The sequence below is a fragment of the Eschscholzia californica genome, unplaced genomic scaffold (genome assembly GCF_041429995.1).
Source record: "Eschscholzia californica isolate CP2 unplaced genomic scaffold, dmEscCali1.0.p SCAF_3, whole genome shotgun sequence".
Taxonomy (NCBI): domain Eukaryota; kingdom Viridiplantae; phylum Streptophyta; class Magnoliopsida; order Ranunculales; family Papaveraceae; genus Eschscholzia; species Eschscholzia californica.
The window spans coordinates 13,593,617-13,614,633 of record NW_028238420.1 but is presented as its reverse complement, the minus strand read 5'-3'; the positions used below and the strand labels follow the sequence as shown (position 1 = coordinate 13,614,633).

The 21,017-nt window shown below is 36.5% G+C and overlaps 3 protein-coding genes and 2 long non-coding RNA genes across 7 annotated transcripts; 3 read left to right on the top strand and 2 right to left on the bottom strand.

Annotated features, from left to right (window-relative positions):
* The first annotated feature begins 989 nt into the window (after nucleotides 1–989).
* On the top strand, nucleotides 990–5,770 carry LOC147548548 (NADH-ubiquinone oxidoreductase B18 subunit). 2 transcript variants are annotated; one of them, XR_015239002.1, is made up of 3 exons: nucleotides 1,031–1,428; nucleotides 5,399–5,555; nucleotides 5,681–5,770. XR_015239002.1 is itself a non-coding variant. In XM_086672700.1 (2 exons), exon 1 carries the CDS (start codon nucleotides 1,118–1,120, stop codon nucleotides 1,406–1,408), a length of 291 nt encoding a protein of 96 aa, XP_086528826.1. In that variant the 5' UTR covers nucleotides 990–1,117; the 3' UTR covers nucleotides 1,409–1,428; nucleotides 5,399–5,770. The 2 variants fall into 2 exon arrangements, 1 of the variants encoding a protein (XP_086528826.1); XM_086672700.1 differs by having other exon boundaries at nucleotides 990–1,428; nucleotides 5,399–5,770.
* LOC147548549 (uncharacterized) lies at nucleotides 1,072–5,612 on the bottom strand. The gene is made up of 2 exons (XR_015239004.1): nucleotides 3,385–5,612; nucleotides 1,072–2,367 (listed from the first exon to the last, which is right to left on the bottom strand). It is a non-coding gene; the product is annotated as an uncharacterized LOC147548549 (long non-coding RNA).
* Nucleotides 5,771–7,535: 1,765 nt separating the features above from the next.
* LOC147548546 (uncharacterized) lies at nucleotides 7,536–14,797 on the bottom strand. 2 transcript variants are annotated; one of them, XM_086672698.1, is made up of 7 exons: nucleotides 14,430–14,797; nucleotides 12,938–12,984; nucleotides 11,182–11,323; nucleotides 10,889–11,087; nucleotides 9,769–9,898; nucleotides 8,332–8,508; nucleotides 7,536–8,122 (listed from the first exon to the last, which is right to left on the bottom strand). In XM_086672698.1, the coding sequence occupies exons 1-7, from the start codon at nucleotides 14,614–14,616 to the stop codon at nucleotides 7,970–7,972; spliced, it is 1,035 nt and encodes a 344-aa protein (XP_086528824.1). In that variant the 5' UTR covers nucleotides 14,617–14,797; the 3' UTR covers nucleotides 7,536–7,969. The 2 variants fall into 2 exon arrangements, with proteins under 2 accessions (XP_086528824.1, XP_086528825.1); XM_086672699.1 differs by having other exon boundaries at nucleotides 10,889–11,084; nucleotides 14,430–14,785.
* LOC147548547 (uncharacterized) lies at nucleotides 8,036–9,114 on the top strand. The gene is made up of 2 exons (XR_015239003.1): nucleotides 8,036–8,097; nucleotides 8,541–9,114. It is a non-coding gene; the product is annotated as an uncharacterized LOC147548547 (long non-coding RNA).
* Nucleotides 14,798–19,300: 4,503 nt separating the features above from the next.
* LOC147548545 (uncharacterized) lies at nucleotides 19,301–19,636 on the top strand. Its single transcript, XM_086668072.1, has one exon. The coding sequence runs from the start codon at nucleotides 19,301–19,303 to the stop codon at nucleotides 19,634–19,636; it is 336 nt and encodes a 111-aa protein (XP_086524198.1).
* The last annotated feature ends 1,381 nt before the right edge of the window (nucleotides 19,637–21,017 follow it).

The window sequence follows — 21,017 nt, the reverse complement described above, 5'->3', positions numbered from 1 at the left end:
ATGGTCAAGATTAAGCCATGTGCCTAACATCCAATGGCTTGGAACAATGTAGAGATTTCTAAGAAAATCTCTAGATATCTCTTGGCTCCATCATACTCTACATTGTTCCTTCGGAAATATCTCCAAATAGTTCTAGGGAACTCTTTTGGGCTGGGCCAACAAAGATGGGACATGGAACCCTCACCTATGTCCAAGGCAGCCGGTCCAAGCTTGCTGTTTGGGCTGCGTTTTGGTGCCAATAAGCTGCTGTCCCGGACCATCTAAGCTGCTGGTTGGTGCTTCTAAAAATGGTCTGCGGCAGCGAGCACTACACCATCTCGTACCACGACCAATAACCCCTTCTCTGTCTATAACTTTAACAGAGAAAATATATAATACTAAATCAACCATCATGCAAAACAAACCAGGTAATGGTATGTGAACCTACAATTTTGATACCATTTTAAATAATTTGAATTTCAAACCGAAAACTCTTCATTATTTCATGTTTAGCCCCCAAAACGCGTCTTCTTGCCTCTATGCGACTTTAATCATGTTTAGACCCAAAAATGTGTCTTCTTGCGAAATGTGCCTCAATGCGACTTTAATCGCCACAAGTCAATATTTATGGATACAAACTTGCACATCTTACCATATATCTGTTGGCCTCTTCAATTTTTGGATTATTTGGGAAAAGTACGTTAGCTCGATTAGTTTCATCAAATTTATAAACTAACAAACATAATTTTGACAACAAGTAATTGAGTTCTTACAAACTCAGAAAAGAGAGAACACAAAAGATGGCTGGGGAGGGAGAGAATGAGCTTAAATGCCGAGAGTGATAGAATCTTTTCATTGAAATGATTCTCTTCCCGGCACGAACCCGGCCGGATGTGGTGTCAGGACGTGACTTAGAAAGAGAAAATTTCTCTCTCTAAATCACGTCCCGACACATCATTCGGCCGGGTTCCTTGCCGGGAAGTCTATCACGACCGTGATTCAATGACCAGCCAATATCCCAACCGAATCCCAGACGGACTACTTGGTCCGTTCAGATACTCTTCCTAGATCTTGCCCTTCCGTGATAAACCATTTGTTCTATTCTATTGGAGCGAGGAAGAAACAAGAGAGAAGAGATATGGAGGTAGAAGGATCATCGAAGAAGATGATAGCAACACAGGAAGAGATGGTGGAAGCTAGGGTTCCCATTCCTTACAGGGACCAATGCGCTCATCTTCTCATCCCACTCAACAAATGCAGACAATCTGAATTTTACCTCCCATGGAAATGTGAAAACGAGCGTCACGTTTACGAGAAGTGCGAGTACGAACTTGTCATGGAAAGGCTACTGAAGATGAAGAAGATCCGTGAACAACAAGAGCAGCAGAAACAAGGAATTCCTCTAATTCCTAATACCGCTAACGCTTGATCGATGATGATGATGATAAGGTCCGTCCCACTTAATTCTCCATCATTTATGTTGTTTTAGGGTTTGCTTCTTTGTATTACTGGGTTTGATCTGATTATTGCCTGTTTAGATTCTTGTTATTTGTCATATTACAAGTTCCGATTTTTGGTCAGTTTTTAGGTCTTTGTGTATCATTTTTCAACTTTGTGCTCCATAATTCCATATGCCTAAATGATTTGAATTAGTTCTATTTTATCATGACTAGGGACATCAAGCAAAAGTAAAATTCATAAAATCTTGCATTTTATTGGTTCCCCATGAATTATTTTGGCCTCTAAAATTGATTCAGCCACACATGAAAAGGTTTAGTATCGGGTGTGTCTCCATGGTGCATAATCGCCTAGTGGTAACGAAGTGTGTTTGCATCAATCAAAATATTGATCATGAACTACCTTGACTAATTCAATGAAAATTTCTATACCAGAAGGGGGACTCAAATTAGATTAACGAAATATACCCATCTTACCAGTTGGGAAGGTTGGAATCCTTCAAGCTCAACCACTCAAAGTTCAAGATCAATTCGTCAATCAAGCATTCAACATAATATCATAGTCCTCTGTAACCTTCTTCAAGTAGGATATTTCACCTATGTCGATAATCTCATAGTCTGAGGGTAGTCAATGAACTAGGGACAAGTACTAAGAGATATGTACATGTATGATATATGTCATTCAGTCATCAAAGTATCTGTATGTGATACTCCATAGCTACAAAGAACTAAATGTAATCGAATTTTTGTTTGCTTAGAGTTCATGTACATTTACTCAACTAGAAATGTTCTTACTGAAGTAATGAGATATAAATTTTTGAATGATCAAGTATGAGAGAAGAAATATAGTTCAGTACCACCTCATAACGGATGGAATAGACATGTAGTTGGTTAAACAGGACGCTTGGTTTTGGGTTAGGGCATTTCCAACCTAAGCTCGAAAAATCGGAAATCGGGACTAGTCGGCAGACCCGGGCCTAGCTACTAGTCGGGACTACAACGGGACCAGTCGGATTTAATCGGTTTTATATATATATATATATATATATATATATATATATATATACTATATAATATATAGGTTTTTTAAGGGTGGAACATAGAGAGAGAAAGAGGAGGCAGAGGAGGCAGGTGGTATCTCTTCATCTAGTTTTGAAACACATAGAGAGAGAAAGATGAGGCAGGTAAGGTAGTAAACACTAAACAGGAGAGAAAGATAGAGAGAGAAATAAATCTGTGTACAAGGAAAAAAAGAGATGAAAGGATTGAGAAGGAAATCGGAAATCGAAGGTGACGAAGACTGTTGCTGAACTTCTTACTCTTCTCCTCTAGTTCTCTCTCTAACGTTTCTTCTTTTATCTTCAATGGTTGCTGCTGCAACTTTTTTCATCTGATTCTCTCTCTAAAATTGCTGCTACAACTTCTTGTTTATCACTCTACCATCAAGAAGATTGATGAAGATAACAAAGAAACCCTAACTAAAAATGGATTCGCACAAATGGTAACCAAAAAACCCTAAAAGATCTATCCACATCTGTTTAGAGAGAGAAAAAAGAAGAAAAACTAGTTTTAGAGAGAGAAAAAAGAAGAAAAACTAGTTTTAGAGAGAGAAACTTACTTGGATGGATTGAATGGAGGTTTGGAGTTTCAAATCTTTGTAAAAGTTCAAGGATTTGGCAAGAAATAGTAGAGAGAGAGGGGGGCGGCTGTTCTGGCAAGAAAAAGTTCAAGGATTTGGCAAAAAAAAAAAAAAAAACGAGCCTGCTGTTCTGGCCGATTTAGTCGGCGCCTAGCCGACTCGGCCCTAGTCGGCTTCCAGGCGCCGGCTAACTCGGCTCCTGAAAACGACTAGGAATCCAAGTCCTAGTCGATCGGCAGCTTGCCGATTACCGTGTAAGCGGCGCCTAGTCGCCGGCTAGGCGCCGCTTTTTAAAGCATAGTTTCCAACCTAAGTGGTTGAGTATAGTTAGTCGTAGCGGTCAAATGTGGACATGGAAACTTAGATATTATAGTATTACGAAGTAGTCCAATTTAAGTGTGGTTTAATATTGATTGAAAAGTCTAATTGAGATAACTTAAAAGGTTATACTGAAGACACATGCCAACTCGTTGTCTACATGGTAGTACTAGAAAATCAAGGTTTTATAGCATCTTAAAGCTTCAAGGAATTTTATGTTTCTAGTATAACATAATAACAATGATTAGCAAATAATTTTCTCTAGTTGTTGAACCTTGTAAAATTTTAGTATAATCTTAGTCTTCCGAAAGTGAATAGGCATGTCAGTGGTTGAGTTTAACAATCAAAATTTTGAAGGATTTTACCACCTTATGATGTGACCCTATACACAATGCACATAGGCTTGATGTTGATTTAGAAGATGAAGAAACATGCAATAACTGTCTTAAATTTCTGTCATTGAAGGTTAACTCCATATTGGATTTTTGGGTTCATCACATAGCAAGCTTCACGAAGAGTCAGGCATTTGTGAAGAGCTTATGTTGACTAACGTTGGGTAGTAAAACTCCGAAAGTACATTTTCAAAAAAATTAGTATGAAAGTACAAGTCTATGCAGGGGAATGAACCAAAGTAAAACCTGCATAGGTGATTGGACCACACTTGAAGGACCTCTTATTGGTTCTCTTTCATCCTCATGACGACCGTATGGCTGGTATATTAGTCTAAATGAGAGGGGGATTCAATAAAAACTTGTGCATCAACCAGTTGGTTTCTAAAGCAAAAGAACACAAGCTCATGAACACGAAAAAAGTGAAAACATGGCCAAGACACGTCAAAAATAGTTTGTTGCAGCCGCACTCGTGTGATAGGAAAGCTGTTTCAGCAATGAAGTCACGTTGGAGGCAAAAATGACAGAAAAGTCGACATGTTTCGACTTTCAAGTTCAGATAAATGTTCCTTCAAGTCAATTGCCGAACTCCTTCTCTACCATACTTGGTCATTCTCATACCCAACTTGGGGAAGGCTTTATTTGATCAAACAAAGACTCTGGACAACTCCTTTCCTGAAAGAATGAGAGGCTGGTGTAGGGACATCGTTGGGCAGCGAAAGGGCTTCCTTCAAGGGGATATCGGATGGCCCTACGGAAATTATAGGTAGAATTTTAGAAGTTTAGGCCTTCAAGAAATCAGCTAGCGATTTGGAGTTATCTTGTTAGTATTTACATGTAATTTACTTATTTGGGCCGGGATGAACTTGCTAAGCAAGTTAGGTTATAATATTATGTTCTAAATAGAGTTGGGGTGAATTAGGATTCTTAAAAGGGAATTTCGAGCTGCTCATTAGGGCTTATTTTGATGCACATTATGCATCCTTGATTAATGAAAAAGCTAAGTTTTTTTTTTAATAGTTTTTCTTTATCATTTTTTTGCTCTTTTTAAGCTTACTGACCTTTACCATGTTTTCTATTTGTTAAACCTAGTATGCTTTTACTATAATCTTTGTCAATACCCAAGGGGGAGCACCGAGCACCTTGCATTCTTGGTGTGGGCACATCATGTTCTTACAGCAGAAAATATTGGAAGTATTTGGAATAGGGGAAAGGTTACCTTACCGAGCTTTATCAATAATTTAGTTGTTGGAACAGGGCACAAGATTCTTTATCATGTGTTTTTTGTGTTTATAAATTTTGAACGAAAAGAAAATTTGAGATTGAGTTTCCAACAGACGAGTCTTAAAAGTGCATAGCGTGTACATAAATATACAAATAGAGGCCCTGTGGTCGAGGTCATCCATATTTGCATGATGGATAATTCTAATTATAGACTTCTTTGATTTCTTATGATGTTTTAGCACATTCCTCATGCACGTAGCGGATACTGATAAGAACTGAACATTTTTTTCAATACGAAATTGGCTATTTCATGATTAAAAAATGCTGAAAGTTGCTTTTCCACCACTAATTGGTATGTGTATGCTAACAAAATATTATTCTTTTCTTAACAGGAAACTGGATGTACAGCTGAAATTTTCGGACCTTCCCATGTTTAGTTGCGACCTAAAATCAGGGAATTCTAAACGCTTAGCATTCATATTGAATGACAATGTTTCTTCTGTTAATCTTTTGCTTTTACCGACTTCGTAGTTTCATCAGTTGGAATAAGTAAACAAACCCATCAACCCTAAAATCAGGGAATTCTAAACGCTTAGCATTCATTTTGAATGACAATGTTTCTTCTGTTAATCTTTTGCTTTTACCGACTTCGTAGTTTCATCAGTTGGAATAAGTAAACAAACCCATCAACACAAACTTTCGAGGCTTGTGAAATAACAAGCGTCTTTTTCGAGGGAAATTATTAATTGAACTATAATTCAGTCTGGACTGTTCGCTTCTTGTGGCATATGTAAGTCTTCAAATGATAGCTTGTAGCGTGGATTTGCTGATTAGGTTTCACATTCTCTGAGGCTTTAAATCTGTCAGGATTTTGAAACCTCTTCATGTAATGGCTATCTATGTCATACTGTGCGTCCAATATGGCTGGACCTGGAACGAGACCAATTAAAAATGCTTGGGTTTTAGCCGTCTTGCTTGAGAGTTCATACAGAAGTTTAGAAGTGATTGCAAGTATGGACCCTCTTTTTCTAGCAACTCCTGCACAAGAAGATCCTTGTGTGGATAACTTCACGTCCACATTGATTTTTATTTGATTATTAGATGGTGGTATTCATATGGTACGTACTCGCTGGGTGACACACTTGACACACTGACACTGGATGTCGACTGAGTGGATATCGATGAGTTGAGAATGTCAATGTCAATGAATATCTGACCAAACAAGGTGACCAAACTAGGTTTAGCACCTTTCAATGATGATATGAAACAACAATGTTTGATAGTACCAGAATACCGATTTGTGCGAGAGACGGGCGATTCAGTTAAAACACTTCTGTAGTAAGAATTTGTCGTGAATCTTTCATGTCTAGGCTTCATCCAAATTAAGGTTGCGGAACAGTTGCATTCAGGGACATGGAATTTTTTCAACCCAATCTCTTCGTTGAAAAAACCCAATTTTTGGTACCCCGGATAAATATACCTGCACTTTGAGGTAGTTCGGCCATTCATCCGGGAGAATCTTTCGAACTCTGGTATCGCAGGAGACACTTTTTTTTTTACAGAGGAACCATCACTGATATCGGCAAACTTTTGTATGAACCGTCACTGATAAATATATATAAGAAGATACGAAAACATCCGACTGTTGGTATTACCAAAATAGCAACACCCAACCAGATTAGCCTACCATAAGATGATGTAACACCTATTTCAATATTGTCCGTGATTTAAGCACAATCTAAATCCACTGGCACAACTCTACACGGTACAAGGTTCTTCTGGCCACTCTAGACATCAAACCAACACAAAAGACTTCGGCAATACGTAAGACAAGGTATCATTTTATAATTCATGTATGGAAGGTCTTCTTAAGGTATGAAAATTTCTCATCATACACCACTGCTTAAGAGAAACCGTTCTAGGCCCTAATACCATTTAAATGTTGGTAGAAGCCGAAGTGGAAGTGCAGCACATAGGAAGCCTCCTTGGTGCAGCAAGATGGCGAGCGCACATTGTGGGAGTTGAAAGGGCAGCACCCGACGGACACGACGTGTGCAAGTTCAAAGTAGCACGAAATGTGTTGCAAGCTAGTTGTATGGAGTTTTCACGCACGGCGTGTCGGCTGGGACTGTCCCGCGATGGTCTTTTGTGCCTCCTCGGCCCTTTGGGGCAAGCAGAGCCATAGAAGTTTCTGATCTTTGAAAATAAATATAATACGTAACTAGAAATAACAAAATTCATAGTTAAACTAACACATTTTTCATAAACTTAAATAAAACATATCTTCACTGAATCTAAAATTGGTACCAGGAGCTTACATATACAACTCCACAAAAACAACCCCAAGCATACTAAAACGGCTACTACCCAAGATACCTAGAACGACCAATAAGACTTTTTTTAGACAAAAGATTATCTAATTTAAAATTTGTACCAAGAGCTCTATATAGACAACTACATAGAAAAACTAACAAACATCACAAAAATAATCTCTCGACTGTACGCCAAGCAGTAACATAATTGCAAAAGTAGCACAATCGAGCGATGTTGGATAAATAAATTACTTACCACGTAAGCTGCCACATCACCATGTTGGAACAACTGGTCAGTTTGAACATTTCTCATCCAAAAACAATGAGGTCTGACTACATCACCCACTAAACAAAACTATCAAGTAACTAAAATACTTTTATTTTTCTCATGGAAGAACAAGAGATCAGAATATCATCCTGAAGCACAAGATTATACCACCAAACAAGATTATAATTGTATTAAAGCAAGCAAGATCATTTGTACCATCATGCTTGTTCTCTACCCATCTCGAACTTATCTTTAAGCAGCTGGAATAAGATGAAGACGGGAACTTTGAGCTTTCACTTGTATATAAGCAGGAAATGATTGTTACCTTTCAACTCCATATGCGAAAAGTGTATTAAGGTATCCAAATATGCAGCCAGGCAATGTTATTTCTTAGTGGGTTTCATATCGCAGATCAATGCCTTAACGGAGAGCCGTGGTTTTGTAGTGATAAGGTTTTGAGGAAGAACTGAAACAGCAACTACGAGTGATCCGTTTGGCATCCCAGAAACAGGTAACAACTCAACAAAGATGGCTACCTGAAGAATTTATATCTAGTTAGTTAACATAAAACTGAGAAATATGAACAGATAGATAATATCTGAAGTTCCTAAACTCCGGGGACAAAAAATGAAGGGAAGATTAAAAAGGTATTAGTACAATTAATGAAATAGAAACTATAAAAAAAAGTAAAACATATAAAATAAAACATAAACATCGAACAAAGTTATTCATGAGTAGGTCTCACCTCTGGGGATTTAAGGTCGACAACTGAATCTGCTCTTATGTCTTTAACTGCACCTGCAACAATTCCGAAGCACTTATTTCGGTCTAATAATTCCAATACATCAGAGTGTTTTGGATTAGTTTTGTGAATCTTCAACTCTGTCTCTTCGATCCCTCTTCTATTATATCCAACTGCAAACTACACATTCAAATAATGAAGTTGTTTTTCAGATACTCCAAAACAGTAGGAAGGAAAAGGGGCCGAGAAATATTCATTTTGAATGTATCCCCCTTGTAAAAAACATTCTATGATGTAGGGACTGAAATACTGTTTACGCACGACTGTGCTATTCTTTATCATCAAGTGGTAGGAGCTCCTATAATGTCTAAAAAGAGTATTTTTTGTCAGTTCTGATCGAACACACGATTGTATACATGCCTCAACACAAAAGTGTAATTTCAACTGTTTCCTTGAACCTGCTCAGAATCAAAAGTTTACCCGCTGTGTTAAGAATCACTTCAAGGGATCAATCTATTCAAGTCTCAAGACTATTGTTAAAGTTCTCACCTACTTAATTGGTATTAGAGTTAAAGATCCCAATTCTGAGTGGGATATAAAGATTTCGTATTCGTGTAAGTGTTGATGAAGGGGAGAGAATTTTCATTTGTATTGGTAATACTATTTGTAGAATGTGTATCTTTTCCAAGCATTTTCCCTTTTGTTTGATATGGACTCCAAGAGTCATTCCATTCAATACGGTATGGAATATGGATACATCATGAATAAATAGATGAATTGAATAAATAGATGAATTGAATAATCCCGATAACTACCATCATTAAAGACATCTTGGGCCCTAGAGGTCATATAAAGACCCTTAAGGCCATCCTAGGGGCGTGAAAGCCCATTCCCACTTGTGCTTTATATACGCCCTTTAAGCACAAGTCAATAAATGATGGATTCGTCCTCCATCGTGAACCGAACCTGTGACCTTTAGATTTCCCGAGTCGATGCACAACCAACTGGCCAAACAGTTGTTGTCAGCATCTCCACTTTTCAAGTAGTAAGATCTTTGGTTCTGATATGACATTTAAATTGCTTAGAGGAAATAAGTTTACTTCTTTGCAGGATCAAAAAGATAAAGGCTTTTCCCTTTAGAATTTCTGCTCCAACTTTGTTCATCCTACCAGTCTAACACCAAATTACAAAGAAGCTGCTGCTTGAGACCAAAGTGGAACATAACCACCATGATGGTATGTTATGTATGTTCAGTCTTAGTGTAATAATCTCAGAAAAATACGAGCGAAGTACAATTGCATTAATCAAAAAGAAAGAAGTGAGCAAAATAAATAAACCGCAAACAACTAGAAGATGGTCTAGTAAAATGACCAAGATTAAGACGATAATGAACAAAAATAATTGGTCCACAGCGAGTGGGACATAATACTGGAATTGTACCTTCATAGGTGTTTCAACTTTGTTTTCTTTACAGTTCAAGAATTTTTGGACAAGATCTGACACCACTTTCCGCAGAACGTCCTCTTTCAGTACGCAAGTTGCTTGGATAGGAAAAATACGATGACACCAACTGCAAAATGGGAAAAATACGATGACACCAACTGCAAATAGGAAAAATACGATGACACCAACATTTTAACCATTCAATCACACAGGTCGTTACTTGGGTTCTTTTTAAGACTCTGCTTGTTAGAGCTGTAAAATTGTTTCAAGTATTCGTAGTCGAAGTAGGACTACATATTGAAATAAAAGAAATAAGATGTCAAGTAATGCATGAGAATCTCTCGTTCTACAAGGCAGCTGAGTAGCTGCCGCCTTCTTGATTGACGACGAAGACCTAGGGTATTGTAGAGGGTACTTGGGGTGATCTTTGTTTTTACTAAATTAGCAAATATGTAGAAGATAATTCTTGTTATTTTTATCTAATTATCCATTTCTGTGGTATAAACTCGCGTATAGAGACCTTGAGAGAGAATTCAAGGGGAGTTATGACTTTTAATGGTCCTCTATGATGAATCGAGCCCATAGGAGCAGTCATCTGTATTGAGCATTATTTATTCAATAGGAAAAAGCCAGTTGCTGATTACAAACTTTTATCATAATTTTATTGTTTATGCCTCTATTGCTTTCTTATGACTTATCCACGTGTTTTCCAGATTTTAGTTTTAAGTGTTTCCCAGTGCAACTATTTATTCAATGGGGAAAAGGCAGTTGCTGATTACAAAAGAAAACTGCAACCATATTTTCATCATTGATGAGTCTGAAATGAGAATATTTTGCGCATTTAGGTGCAAATATGTTGAAATTCATTACAACGAACCCACCTAATACTCACAATGTGTTGCAACTGAACTACTGGCTAGACAAAGGCTGGTCTTATGATGTAGCCCCGACAAGAATTATTTTAAATGTTTTCTAACATGGGCATGCATGAATTTTCAATGGATGTACATTTTTAGAATTACAGAGAAATAGACTTAGGAATAGGGTTGTGTTTGTTAAAGCCAGTCAAAAGGCTAAAATAAATAAGTGTATAGCAATAATTAAGCAAACAACTTACGATAGTGGCTTTAGATTTCCAGACTCTAAAGTTCGAATTATATCTGACACGATATCAACAGTGTCAGGGGAGTTGTTACTTGGAAAGGTAAAGAGAAGCAACCCACTTCTTGTCAACTTGACCAATGATAAAACTCCACTTTCCTCGACAGCGTCCATCTTAATAGATGCTGAATTAGCTTCCTTTGAAGTTTCAACTGCTTTAGAGAAATTAAACCAGAACCTGAGCATCCAGTAGATCTTTTACACATAAAACAAGTAACAAATATAAAACCTCTTTATCTACAAAATTACCACTTCCATCAGTAGTTCCTTTGCTCTCTGCACCAATACCATGGCTTAGTTCCTCGGAGCAAGTTTTCCTTTTCTTCACATCCAGAATCGCATCTGGGGCTTCTGGATTTTCAGGACTACGTTTACTCAAAGATGCAACATACTGCATAATTTTATCCCATTAGAATATATAAAAAAGATTAGAACAATACTCGTATTATTACAAAGCTCAAGCACCTAACATCAACTACCACATAGGAAATGAAAAAGGTACAAAATATAGCCTTTCGAGAACCTAGAAGATTTTCACCCAAATTAGCTAGTGCAGTAAACAAAGCTTTATTTTCTAAGCCCACCATAGTTTGCACAAGAGAAGAAATTTGTGTCATTGTTGCTTGCTGAGTGGTGATATATGGTACAAAACATGGCGAAGAAATTTTAGATGTTCGTCTCCAAACCATTTGTATCAGCAATACTGCATCTCGCATATTAAGGACATCGAATCAGCCTATCAGCCAATATCGGCAATTGAATCCAAAAGCCCCGTATCAAACCATACAAATAGCGTAGCGGACATTTACAGGTTTTTGATATATCGCCGATCTATGATCCTTTTACAACTACTTACGGTCCCACAACCACCTGATGAAAATCTAATGGAAAACTATAACTATGATATATCGACCTCCGAAACTGTCTAAAGACTTAACCATTCTTTAAGACAGGTAAGCCCGTTAACTACGGAACGTTGTTAAGCGTAGAAGCTTCAGTCTAGACAATTAACAAAATTCTAGGATCCTCTAAAGCAACAAAATAGAAAGTAAAGTTAGCTTAGCTGGTTGCTTAGGGGACTCCTCCTATTGGGACTCTTGGACTTATCCACCAAGAGTTAATAGTATCCATGAACAACACTCGTCAATAGTACACCTATGGCTCTTGAATGCTTTTGTTACCAGTTAGCAAACATAAGTTTAATCAATAACAAGATTTTATTTTGACACTTCGGACTAATCGAATAAATGGAGAAGAATGACAGTTACAAAGGCAACTAAAAGAGAGTCGTGAAGCTCACACAAAGCTGAAAATACCTAAAAAGAAAGGAAAATCAGTGGGTATCAAGCAACCACACTGATAACAAAACAAGACCCAAAAATTATATTGTATGATATAGAAGCTCCCAAGCAACTTTTAAAGTCCATGATCGTAAAGGATTTGGCCCAGTCCTTTCCCCTACTCCAAGCAAAAAAGAGTCCTTTAAACCAAAAGAATGATTTACTGAACACAGGTCCTCTAATTCTTGAAATCGGCTTTGTTTCTAGAAGTCTAGATATTACAAAAGATTGTGGAGTAAATCTTCCATAATTCCCTATCTCTGAAAGGAAAATGCACTTGGTCCAGTCAACAGCTAAAGCCTTGCGTAGTTATAGGAGAATAAGTAAACTATATAAAAATGAAATTTGCGGATCACTGAATAAAATAAAAGTAAATCCAATAGTAACAAAGACTCCCAAGTCCCAACTTTATATAAAAAAATTTCTTAATTTACTAACTAATTCTTGCGGAACTCTTAATTTTACTAACAACCCTTAGCGAAGTGCCTCTAAAGGTTCTTGGTTTACATCATAAAGCTTTTGTAGTAATTTATCATAATAACTTTTCAGCGATGTTACATTCTTTCACACTTGTTTCTAGGATCCTAAGGGCGAAAAGAATAGATATCTAGGAAGAACTGAAGGTCAAAGAGTAGCGAAAGAAAAAAAAACAATTAAGTGAAAACCTTTGCAAGAAGAGTAATGGCTTCTTTTGTGGCGCTTTTCTCCCGCTCTGCCAAGAACAAAAATTTCAAAATGCCATTACCAAGTGGAATCAGAAAAATATTCATGGACATTTCATGGCAACCTAGGAACTACATCAATCTAACACTGATATTGTTTTGCATTACTTTGTTGATAATAATCATTTAAGATTCACTAACACTACTGTATTCGTAACTACTTCAATGGGTACAATGGGAGATTTTGAATGTATTTCTTGTACACAATCGTGTCAGACCATTCAACAATTAAGTTGTGAACTTGTGATCTTGGCTGACAAGAAAAATATAGAAACAGTGAAAACAAAGTCTAAATTGTCTAATTAACATGACAATGGCGCAGTTTATTTACTGCAATATAAAGAGTATGCTCCTCAATTAACAAGAATATTGAGATATCACATCACCCGTTACCCCTCTAGTAACACGAATACGCAGTAACCATATTATATTACATAGACATTAAGTTGCTCTTGAGTAAAATGGAGGTAATATCAGGATACAAATACTGATCAAATTTAGTAAAATAAACAATGTGCAATTTGATCATGAGGCTTTCAAAGGAGGGCATTGATTGTTAAGTGAGAGTGATCTAACCAAAATGCCATTAACAGTATGCTTTATTTTGCTAAACTAGATTTCTTTTCTCAATAAATTTTAATTCAAAGTTTCAAGAAGAAAAAAACAGATTATGTATCGCTCGCTTCATCAGAATTCCTGTTGAGGTAGTACATTTGAGCTCACTTTTTCAAAAGTTTTCTCGAGTTACTGTCACTTTCCCAGATGACTTTGTTTCGGATTCTAGAAGCTTGTTCATTACAGAAAGATTAGAAAAGTATTTGTAGAGTTGTCTAACAAAATGTGAGGGTCTGTCCCGAATAACGAGTTTCTTGTGCTCACATATAGTTCATGGATCTACGAGTTTCTTGCACCCACATATAGATGTGCTTGTAATTACTTCAAGAATCCATCTAAAATATGAATATGTGATAGTTCAGTGTAATAAGCGTGTGTAAGAAACCATGGGGTACGAATGATATATGTAATCGTTCCCTAAGATATCATAAACATAGTTTAAGCAGGGAATGAAGTTTCAGTTTCGGTGGAAATTTTGGTAGGCATGGAAATTGAAATTTTGACCGAAATATTTCGAAATTTATTTCCTTCACAAGGCATTGTTAAGAGAAACTTAGTTAAGTTTAGGGTTTTGATGGAAATTTCAGTAGGCATGGAAATATATCTTGTCATTTCGAAATTTAATTCCTTGCTGTTTGATTAAAAGCATGACTTTCATCAGAACTGACCACCATATTCAGAATATTACTTCCCACATAGATATCCAAAGTACAGGAAATTACAATATTCAAGTAGCAAAATGATTCTACTGAGTTACTCCAGAAACCCCAAATTAAATGGAAAAGACAACAAAATGCTAATGAAGAAAAAAAGAGCTTACTAATGGAGCAGGTGATGAGGAATCCAGAATGATTAGAGTTGAGAAGAGAAGAAGGTGCGTTGTAATTGAAACGAGGGATACTTATCACAGCTGAGTGTTGTTCCCATGGAGGCATTGTTACAGGAGTTTCCTCTGTTCCTTCCTCTTTCAGTAACCCTAGTTCTTGCACTATTCCGTCCTCCGCCATGATTCTTTGGTTTGCTCTACTTTTTTTCTTTACAGACGGAGACTGGGGTTTAAGTGGTTTTTGGGACACCCCTCGCGTCTTATTAGAGCATCTCCAGTTGTTGGCACAAAAAATGAATCTTCACCAAATTTTTTGGTGTTTTGAAATTGTTAGAACCTAAAGGCAAGACGCTAAAAGTCCCACCAAATCATTATTCATAGCACTTAATTTTATTTATACCATTTTTAACACTAATTTTTAATAAAATAAATTTAACTAGTTGAAAATACAAGACTTAACCTACAAATTAAACTAATACGACATTTCACTAAAACTATAAACGGAAACTAATACGACAGTTTACTAAACCTACAAATTGAAACTAATACGACATTTTACTAAAATTACGAATTGAAATTACTTCGTTAATGCGGGGGTAAATCATCATCTCGGTAGTCACTTCCGCATCCACCGTTATAGCCACCTCCATCTCCACCTTCACCTCCATCTCCTCCTCCATACGGACCTCCAAACGAGCTACCACTTTGTTTTCCAAAATGTATTTGTTGTTGTTCTCTTCGAAAGTATGCTTGTCGTATAGGATCTATAATTGTATTGACGTTCATATGCATAACGCTATACTCCATCTTTTTTCGTTCATAAATAACTTTCGCCATCTCAAGTTCACGTTCCTTATCATTTCGTTCGTTAATAGCGTCCCTTTGCTTATCTCTCCTAGCATTCCTTTCGATTCTAGTTGTTTCAGTCCTTCTCATTATCTCGAGTGCTTCATCGCCTCGATTGTGAAATCGAGCAACGTCATTATTTTTTTCTCGTCTACCCTCTTCCTCATCTTTGCTTTCTTTCTTCCAGTTGGTCGATTAGAGGACTCTGGTGTAGTTTGATTATCATCTTCATCAAGATTAACAGAGAAAGGTAACCCAGGAGAACCAGATTAAGGAGACCCTATTTGCGTCTCATTAAACGAATTCATTAAATTTATTCTTTTTGGACTGCCACGACATATTTTTCACAATCTTTTGGGATATGCCATACATGATTAAACGGGAATCCTTTTTGTTTTGTGTCTTCTTGAAGGTACAAGGTTCTCGCACTTTGGAGCTACAAGGTTGAAAGAAATCAAATTAAATGTATTAAGTATATTTTTTTCAATTTATTTGTAATATTATATGATATATACTTACAGTGTCTATCTCATTGGTACCACTCTGATTTCGACTCTCAATTTGTCGGACACATCCTCGAAATTTTGAAACAGCAGTAGAGATCGTTTGAAAGCGAAACTCCAGAGACCTATCTGATCTACACACTCCACCAGATTTTTCCATCTCTTCATTATAACTTTTAGCAATACGAAACCATATTTGATCTTAAGTTTGATTCATACCCACTATTGAATCTTCAGATGTCCCAAGAAACGTCGTACATAAGACTATATCATCATTAGCTGAGAAAACTTGTTTGCGAGTTACGTTGTTGTTTTTTGCCATATCTTTCTGAGTATTGAGATGCAAAGATAGAAGTATTGAAGAGTATGAAGCTGAATATTTTGTAATACATTATGAAAACAGTAATTTTATATATTGAATGGAGATAAAGTGTTTAAGTGGGTAAGGAATCTGTCAGAATGTAAGACATTGGGAGACGTTTTTCTTGAAGACTGTAATTTTATGTGTTGAATGGAGATAAAGTGTGTAAGTGGGTAAGGAATCTGTCAGAATGTAAGACATAGGGAGACGTTTTTCTTGAAGACTGTAATTTTATGTGTTGAATGGAGATAAAGTGTGTAAGTGGGTAAGGAATCTGTCAAATTGTAAGACATTGGGAGACGTTTTTCTTGAAGACTGTAATTTTATGTCTTTAAAATCCATTCTAACTTGTGGAGTAAATCACATACTTCTTCAACACTTTATTTGCAGTAAAACAATGTATACTTACCCATGCTCATCAAGTTACCATAGCTCGGATTCTGATGAACTTGAAGAATTGGATAACCAACAAAATATGGCTGCATTTATGCTCATCAATAACGACAGGATAAACCATCATTTATCAAATGAAGATGATGAACCGCATTATATGGGTTCAGTTTCTGGACATATAACGATTAATCGTGAAAGAGAAAAAGGTCACAAGTAAATCTAGAATGACTATTTCTCAGAAACTCCATCTCTCAATGAGGGCCAGTTTCGTAGACGTTTTAGAATGAGAAGGAATCTATTACTACGGATAAAGTCTGCGATCGAAGCGCATGACCCAAAATTTGTTCAATCAAGTGATGCAGCAAAGAAACTTGGATTATCTTCTTTAAAGAAAATGACAGCCTCTATGCGGATGTTAGCATATGGAATAGCAGCTGATGGGCCTAAAAAGTTTCCTACATAGGTATACACCCGCAAGTGCACGGGTGTCAAGTTGTAAAATTCCGGTAAGACCGATTCGTTCCTCAGAGACTAAGTCAAACTCAAACTTTAATCTTAAAACTATTGTGATTTTTAAAAGTGAAGTGATGGTAATTTGATTCAAATAAAAATAACAAATAAACTTAAACGATTAACTTAAAAATCAGGCAATGGGAGAACCTAAGATTTTTGAATCCGTCCTCCTAACAATTCTCACGACGATTTACTTGGATTAATTAACAAAACTCTTTGTATAACTCAGATTTCAGTCCATGAATGGTCTAAAAACCCGGATGATTTTATTATTAAAAATAAAACTTAGTACTAAATCGTATCGTTAGAATTAATTACGATGAACTTCATCTAAATCCCTAGATAGAAGAGTTAGTTATTCACAGAAATTATGACAAAAATCAGAAAATAAAGTAAGAAGTAAAGAGGGGAAAAAACAGAACTTTTATTCTTGTTGGAAATGATTTCCTTCTGATTTTCCCGAAAATCCGCCAAACGCGCCTTAAGGGAAAACGATTTTCTCATCTTCTCGGAATTGAATTCTCTGTGAGAAAATTATTTTCCCACTGTATTTTCTTTCTAAGTTCTCTGTTTCTCTCTCTCTCTCTTTCCACTATAACTCTCTGTAATCTCTTTCTCTTTATGTATTTTAGCTCTTTCTCACCAAGAAAACAGAACATAAAAGGAAAATCGGAAACAAAATGAAGATAATAATTTATTTTCAAAAAAACCGAATCTCTCTGTCTCTCTCTCTCTAACTCTGTAATATCCTTCTCTCTACAATCTCTCTCTCTTCCTCTGTAATCTCTTTCTCTCTCACTAAGAAACAAAAACAAAAATGGAAAAAGAAAAGCAATCAAGAAAGAAAGAAAACGAGTAATGATAATCCCTTTCTCTCTCTCTCTCTCTCTCTGTTGTTCTCTGTTCTAAACCGTCCTCTCCCAAAAACCGTCTTCTTTTTCTCTGCTTCTCCTCCTGTTTTATAGACCCAAAAGAAAACAAATCGAATCTCCTCCAAACCGACTCAGAAAATCTCTCTCTATCCCTTCCTCTTTCTGTTTCGATTTTTAGCTCTCTCTCTCTCCAAAATTATCTTTCCAAAATAATATAAGAAGATACTAGGGATATAGAAAATAATCGTACAGACTTGGTCCATTTCCAATCAAATCCCAAGCTCCCACTAATTGTTTCCTAATCAGTTAGTGAAGATAAGAGAATAACTTCACGGGAAGCTGATCGATAGTTGAGATTTATTTGAAGTTGATTCAGTGGAGCAGGGACTATTGGAGTTACCAGGCGTCCAATAAGAGTAGCCGTCAGATCAGAATGGGACTTACCAAGTTTGTTAGATATGCAAGGAGGGGTACCGAAGCTTGGGTACTTGTTAATACCGAATCAAGTTCTTGGGAAAATCCCAAGCGCCATTCTTTCACGCCCGATACCGTCCCGCATGTAACAAGGTTCGTCCAGTCTTTCATGCTAGCAATGCCCAACTGCGTACCAAATATTTATTTCGCCGTCAGATTACCGCCACATGTTGCTGAGTTGGTATATGTTGACCTGGACACTTGATTTTGACTTAAAACTTTGACCGATTCTAGTTTGTTCATCTAGACTCCAATTCGACTTCCGTTTTCACACACGGGCTCGTCTTGGACTCTACTTTTAACCCGATCATTAATATTGGCCAAAATACCAGAATCTCCAAATGACCAAAATACTCCCAACACGTCTTTCTCTCGATTTTATCTGGTTTTCACACTTAACTCCGTAAAAGACACCTACGAAAGAGAAATACACAATTCATCAGAGTAATTGCTCGAAATACACTAACTAGCCCGAGTTAAGAGATTCAGATGAGGCATTTTGGGGGTCTTCCAAAAAGGAGAAGAAATAGGTTTTCCTGCCATCTTGGGGGTCTTGATTGCATGCACTGGGTTTGGAAAAATTTTCTTGCGGCTTGGGCAGGACAATACACTGGACGTAGTGGACATCCAACTATAATTTTAAAGGCAGTTGCCTCTTACGACCTCTGGATATGGCATGCATACTTTGGAATAACGGGTTCTAACAATGACATTAATGTACTACAGTCTTCTAATTTATTCGCAAATTTAGCAGAAGGTAAAACCCCTCCGGTAAAATATAATATCATGGGAAAAGAATATGATACAGGATAATATCTTGCTGATGGTATATATCCGAAATGGTCGACTCTTGTTCAAACTATCTCTCGGCCTCAGGGTTTGAAGAAACAACATTTTGCAATGATGCAAGAAGCATGTTGCAAAGATGTTGAACGTACATTAGGAGTTCTTCAAGCTCGATTTAAAGTTATTAAGGATCCAGCGCGTTTTTGGGATAAAAATGTCCTCAATGATATAATGTTTGCTTCCATTATAATGCATAACATGGTTGTAGAGGATGAATATGGCGATCGTACGATACCCAATATTTTCTCTGAGATTTCAACGGTAGAAATTGTTGAAAATGAAGCCGAAGTTTTCGCACGATTCTTAGAAATGCACAAGCAAATTAAAGATAAAAATGGTCATTTTGAATTACGAGGTGCTCTGATTGATCATCTATGGGAAAAAAGGCAATGACGAACATTATTGATTCTTCAATAAGTTGTTCACTTAAGACTAATAGTATCGTAATGTCTCCGAAAACCGGAACTACACAAAATCGATAACGGTGGAGATGAAAATCATAATAGTTCGATTATGTGTTATTAAGTGTATAAATAAAAATGTTAAGGTAGTTTTTTTTTCCCGAATATTTAGATTAAATGTTTAATTTTCGATTTTATTGTAATTTAATTAAGTAATTAAAAAATTTATCGAACCAAACACAAAAAAGAATACTTAAAGGGTATAGAAAAAAAACATAAAGGGGGACTAAAAATAAAATAAGAAGCAAAAAGAGGACCAAATATTAAGTGATTAATACCCCTAGCCCACCTCTCACCATTTTAGTGAGAGGGAACAGTAAGATTTGGGCAGTTACTGTTCACGCCACATGGGATATTTGCTAATCTCTTGTGCCGTTGGGTAACAAAGGCCCTGGAGATCACCAAATTTTGGTGATCTCCAGGGCCGTTGGGGATGTTCTTAAGGAGCCACTTCGCCAAAGGTTCATGTCTCGCATTTAAGTATTGATGAGGCCAAACTACAAAGACGTTTGGTAAAAATAAGTTAAATGTAGTTTTATAATATATATTCATAAATTATAAATATGTTGTTCATTTCATATATTGCTAAACTAGTTGTAAAATAGAGACGTTATTAAATTCAAACAAACGGAAAAAAAAATGTTTTAAAGTTAAGAATGAATACATAATAACTTAATCATCACTATCATTCGTCTGGTTGACATAAGCAATAACGTCAGCAATTTGATCCCGAATAATGTCCATTTGCACTTGTTGTTGTTGATTGACAGTTTGTGGTTGTGTTTCTTCGTAGCTTTCTTCACGTTCGTCTTCATCATCATAATCAAATTCAGTTCCACCATTATCACATTCTTGCATTAACCAATTTGTAGTTGTTTCGTTGCGTATAAAGTTGTGAACCGTCATGCATGCTATAACAATTAATACTTGTGTTGCATATGGATACAGTGGCATACATTTAAGGATCGGAAACCTTGCTTTTAATATAATGAAACACCAGACTATAACACTCCTTAGTGGCGAATGACGATGATTAAATATTTCTTTTTGTGTTCTCGCTTGATCACTGCGACGAAAATCAAGATGGTATCGTACGCCATGATATGGAGCCAAATAAGCGTTCATGTTTGGATATGCAGCGTTAACAACATAATATTTACCACTGGTTTGTAGAGAAAGAAAGAGTTGATAGAGGAAGGATGAACATTCAACTGTACATCCACATATTCAGCAGACTCATGAATCAAATCTATTATTTTGCTTAGTTCAATAACATATCAAACGAACAAATTAAAATTTGTAAAAACTAGTAT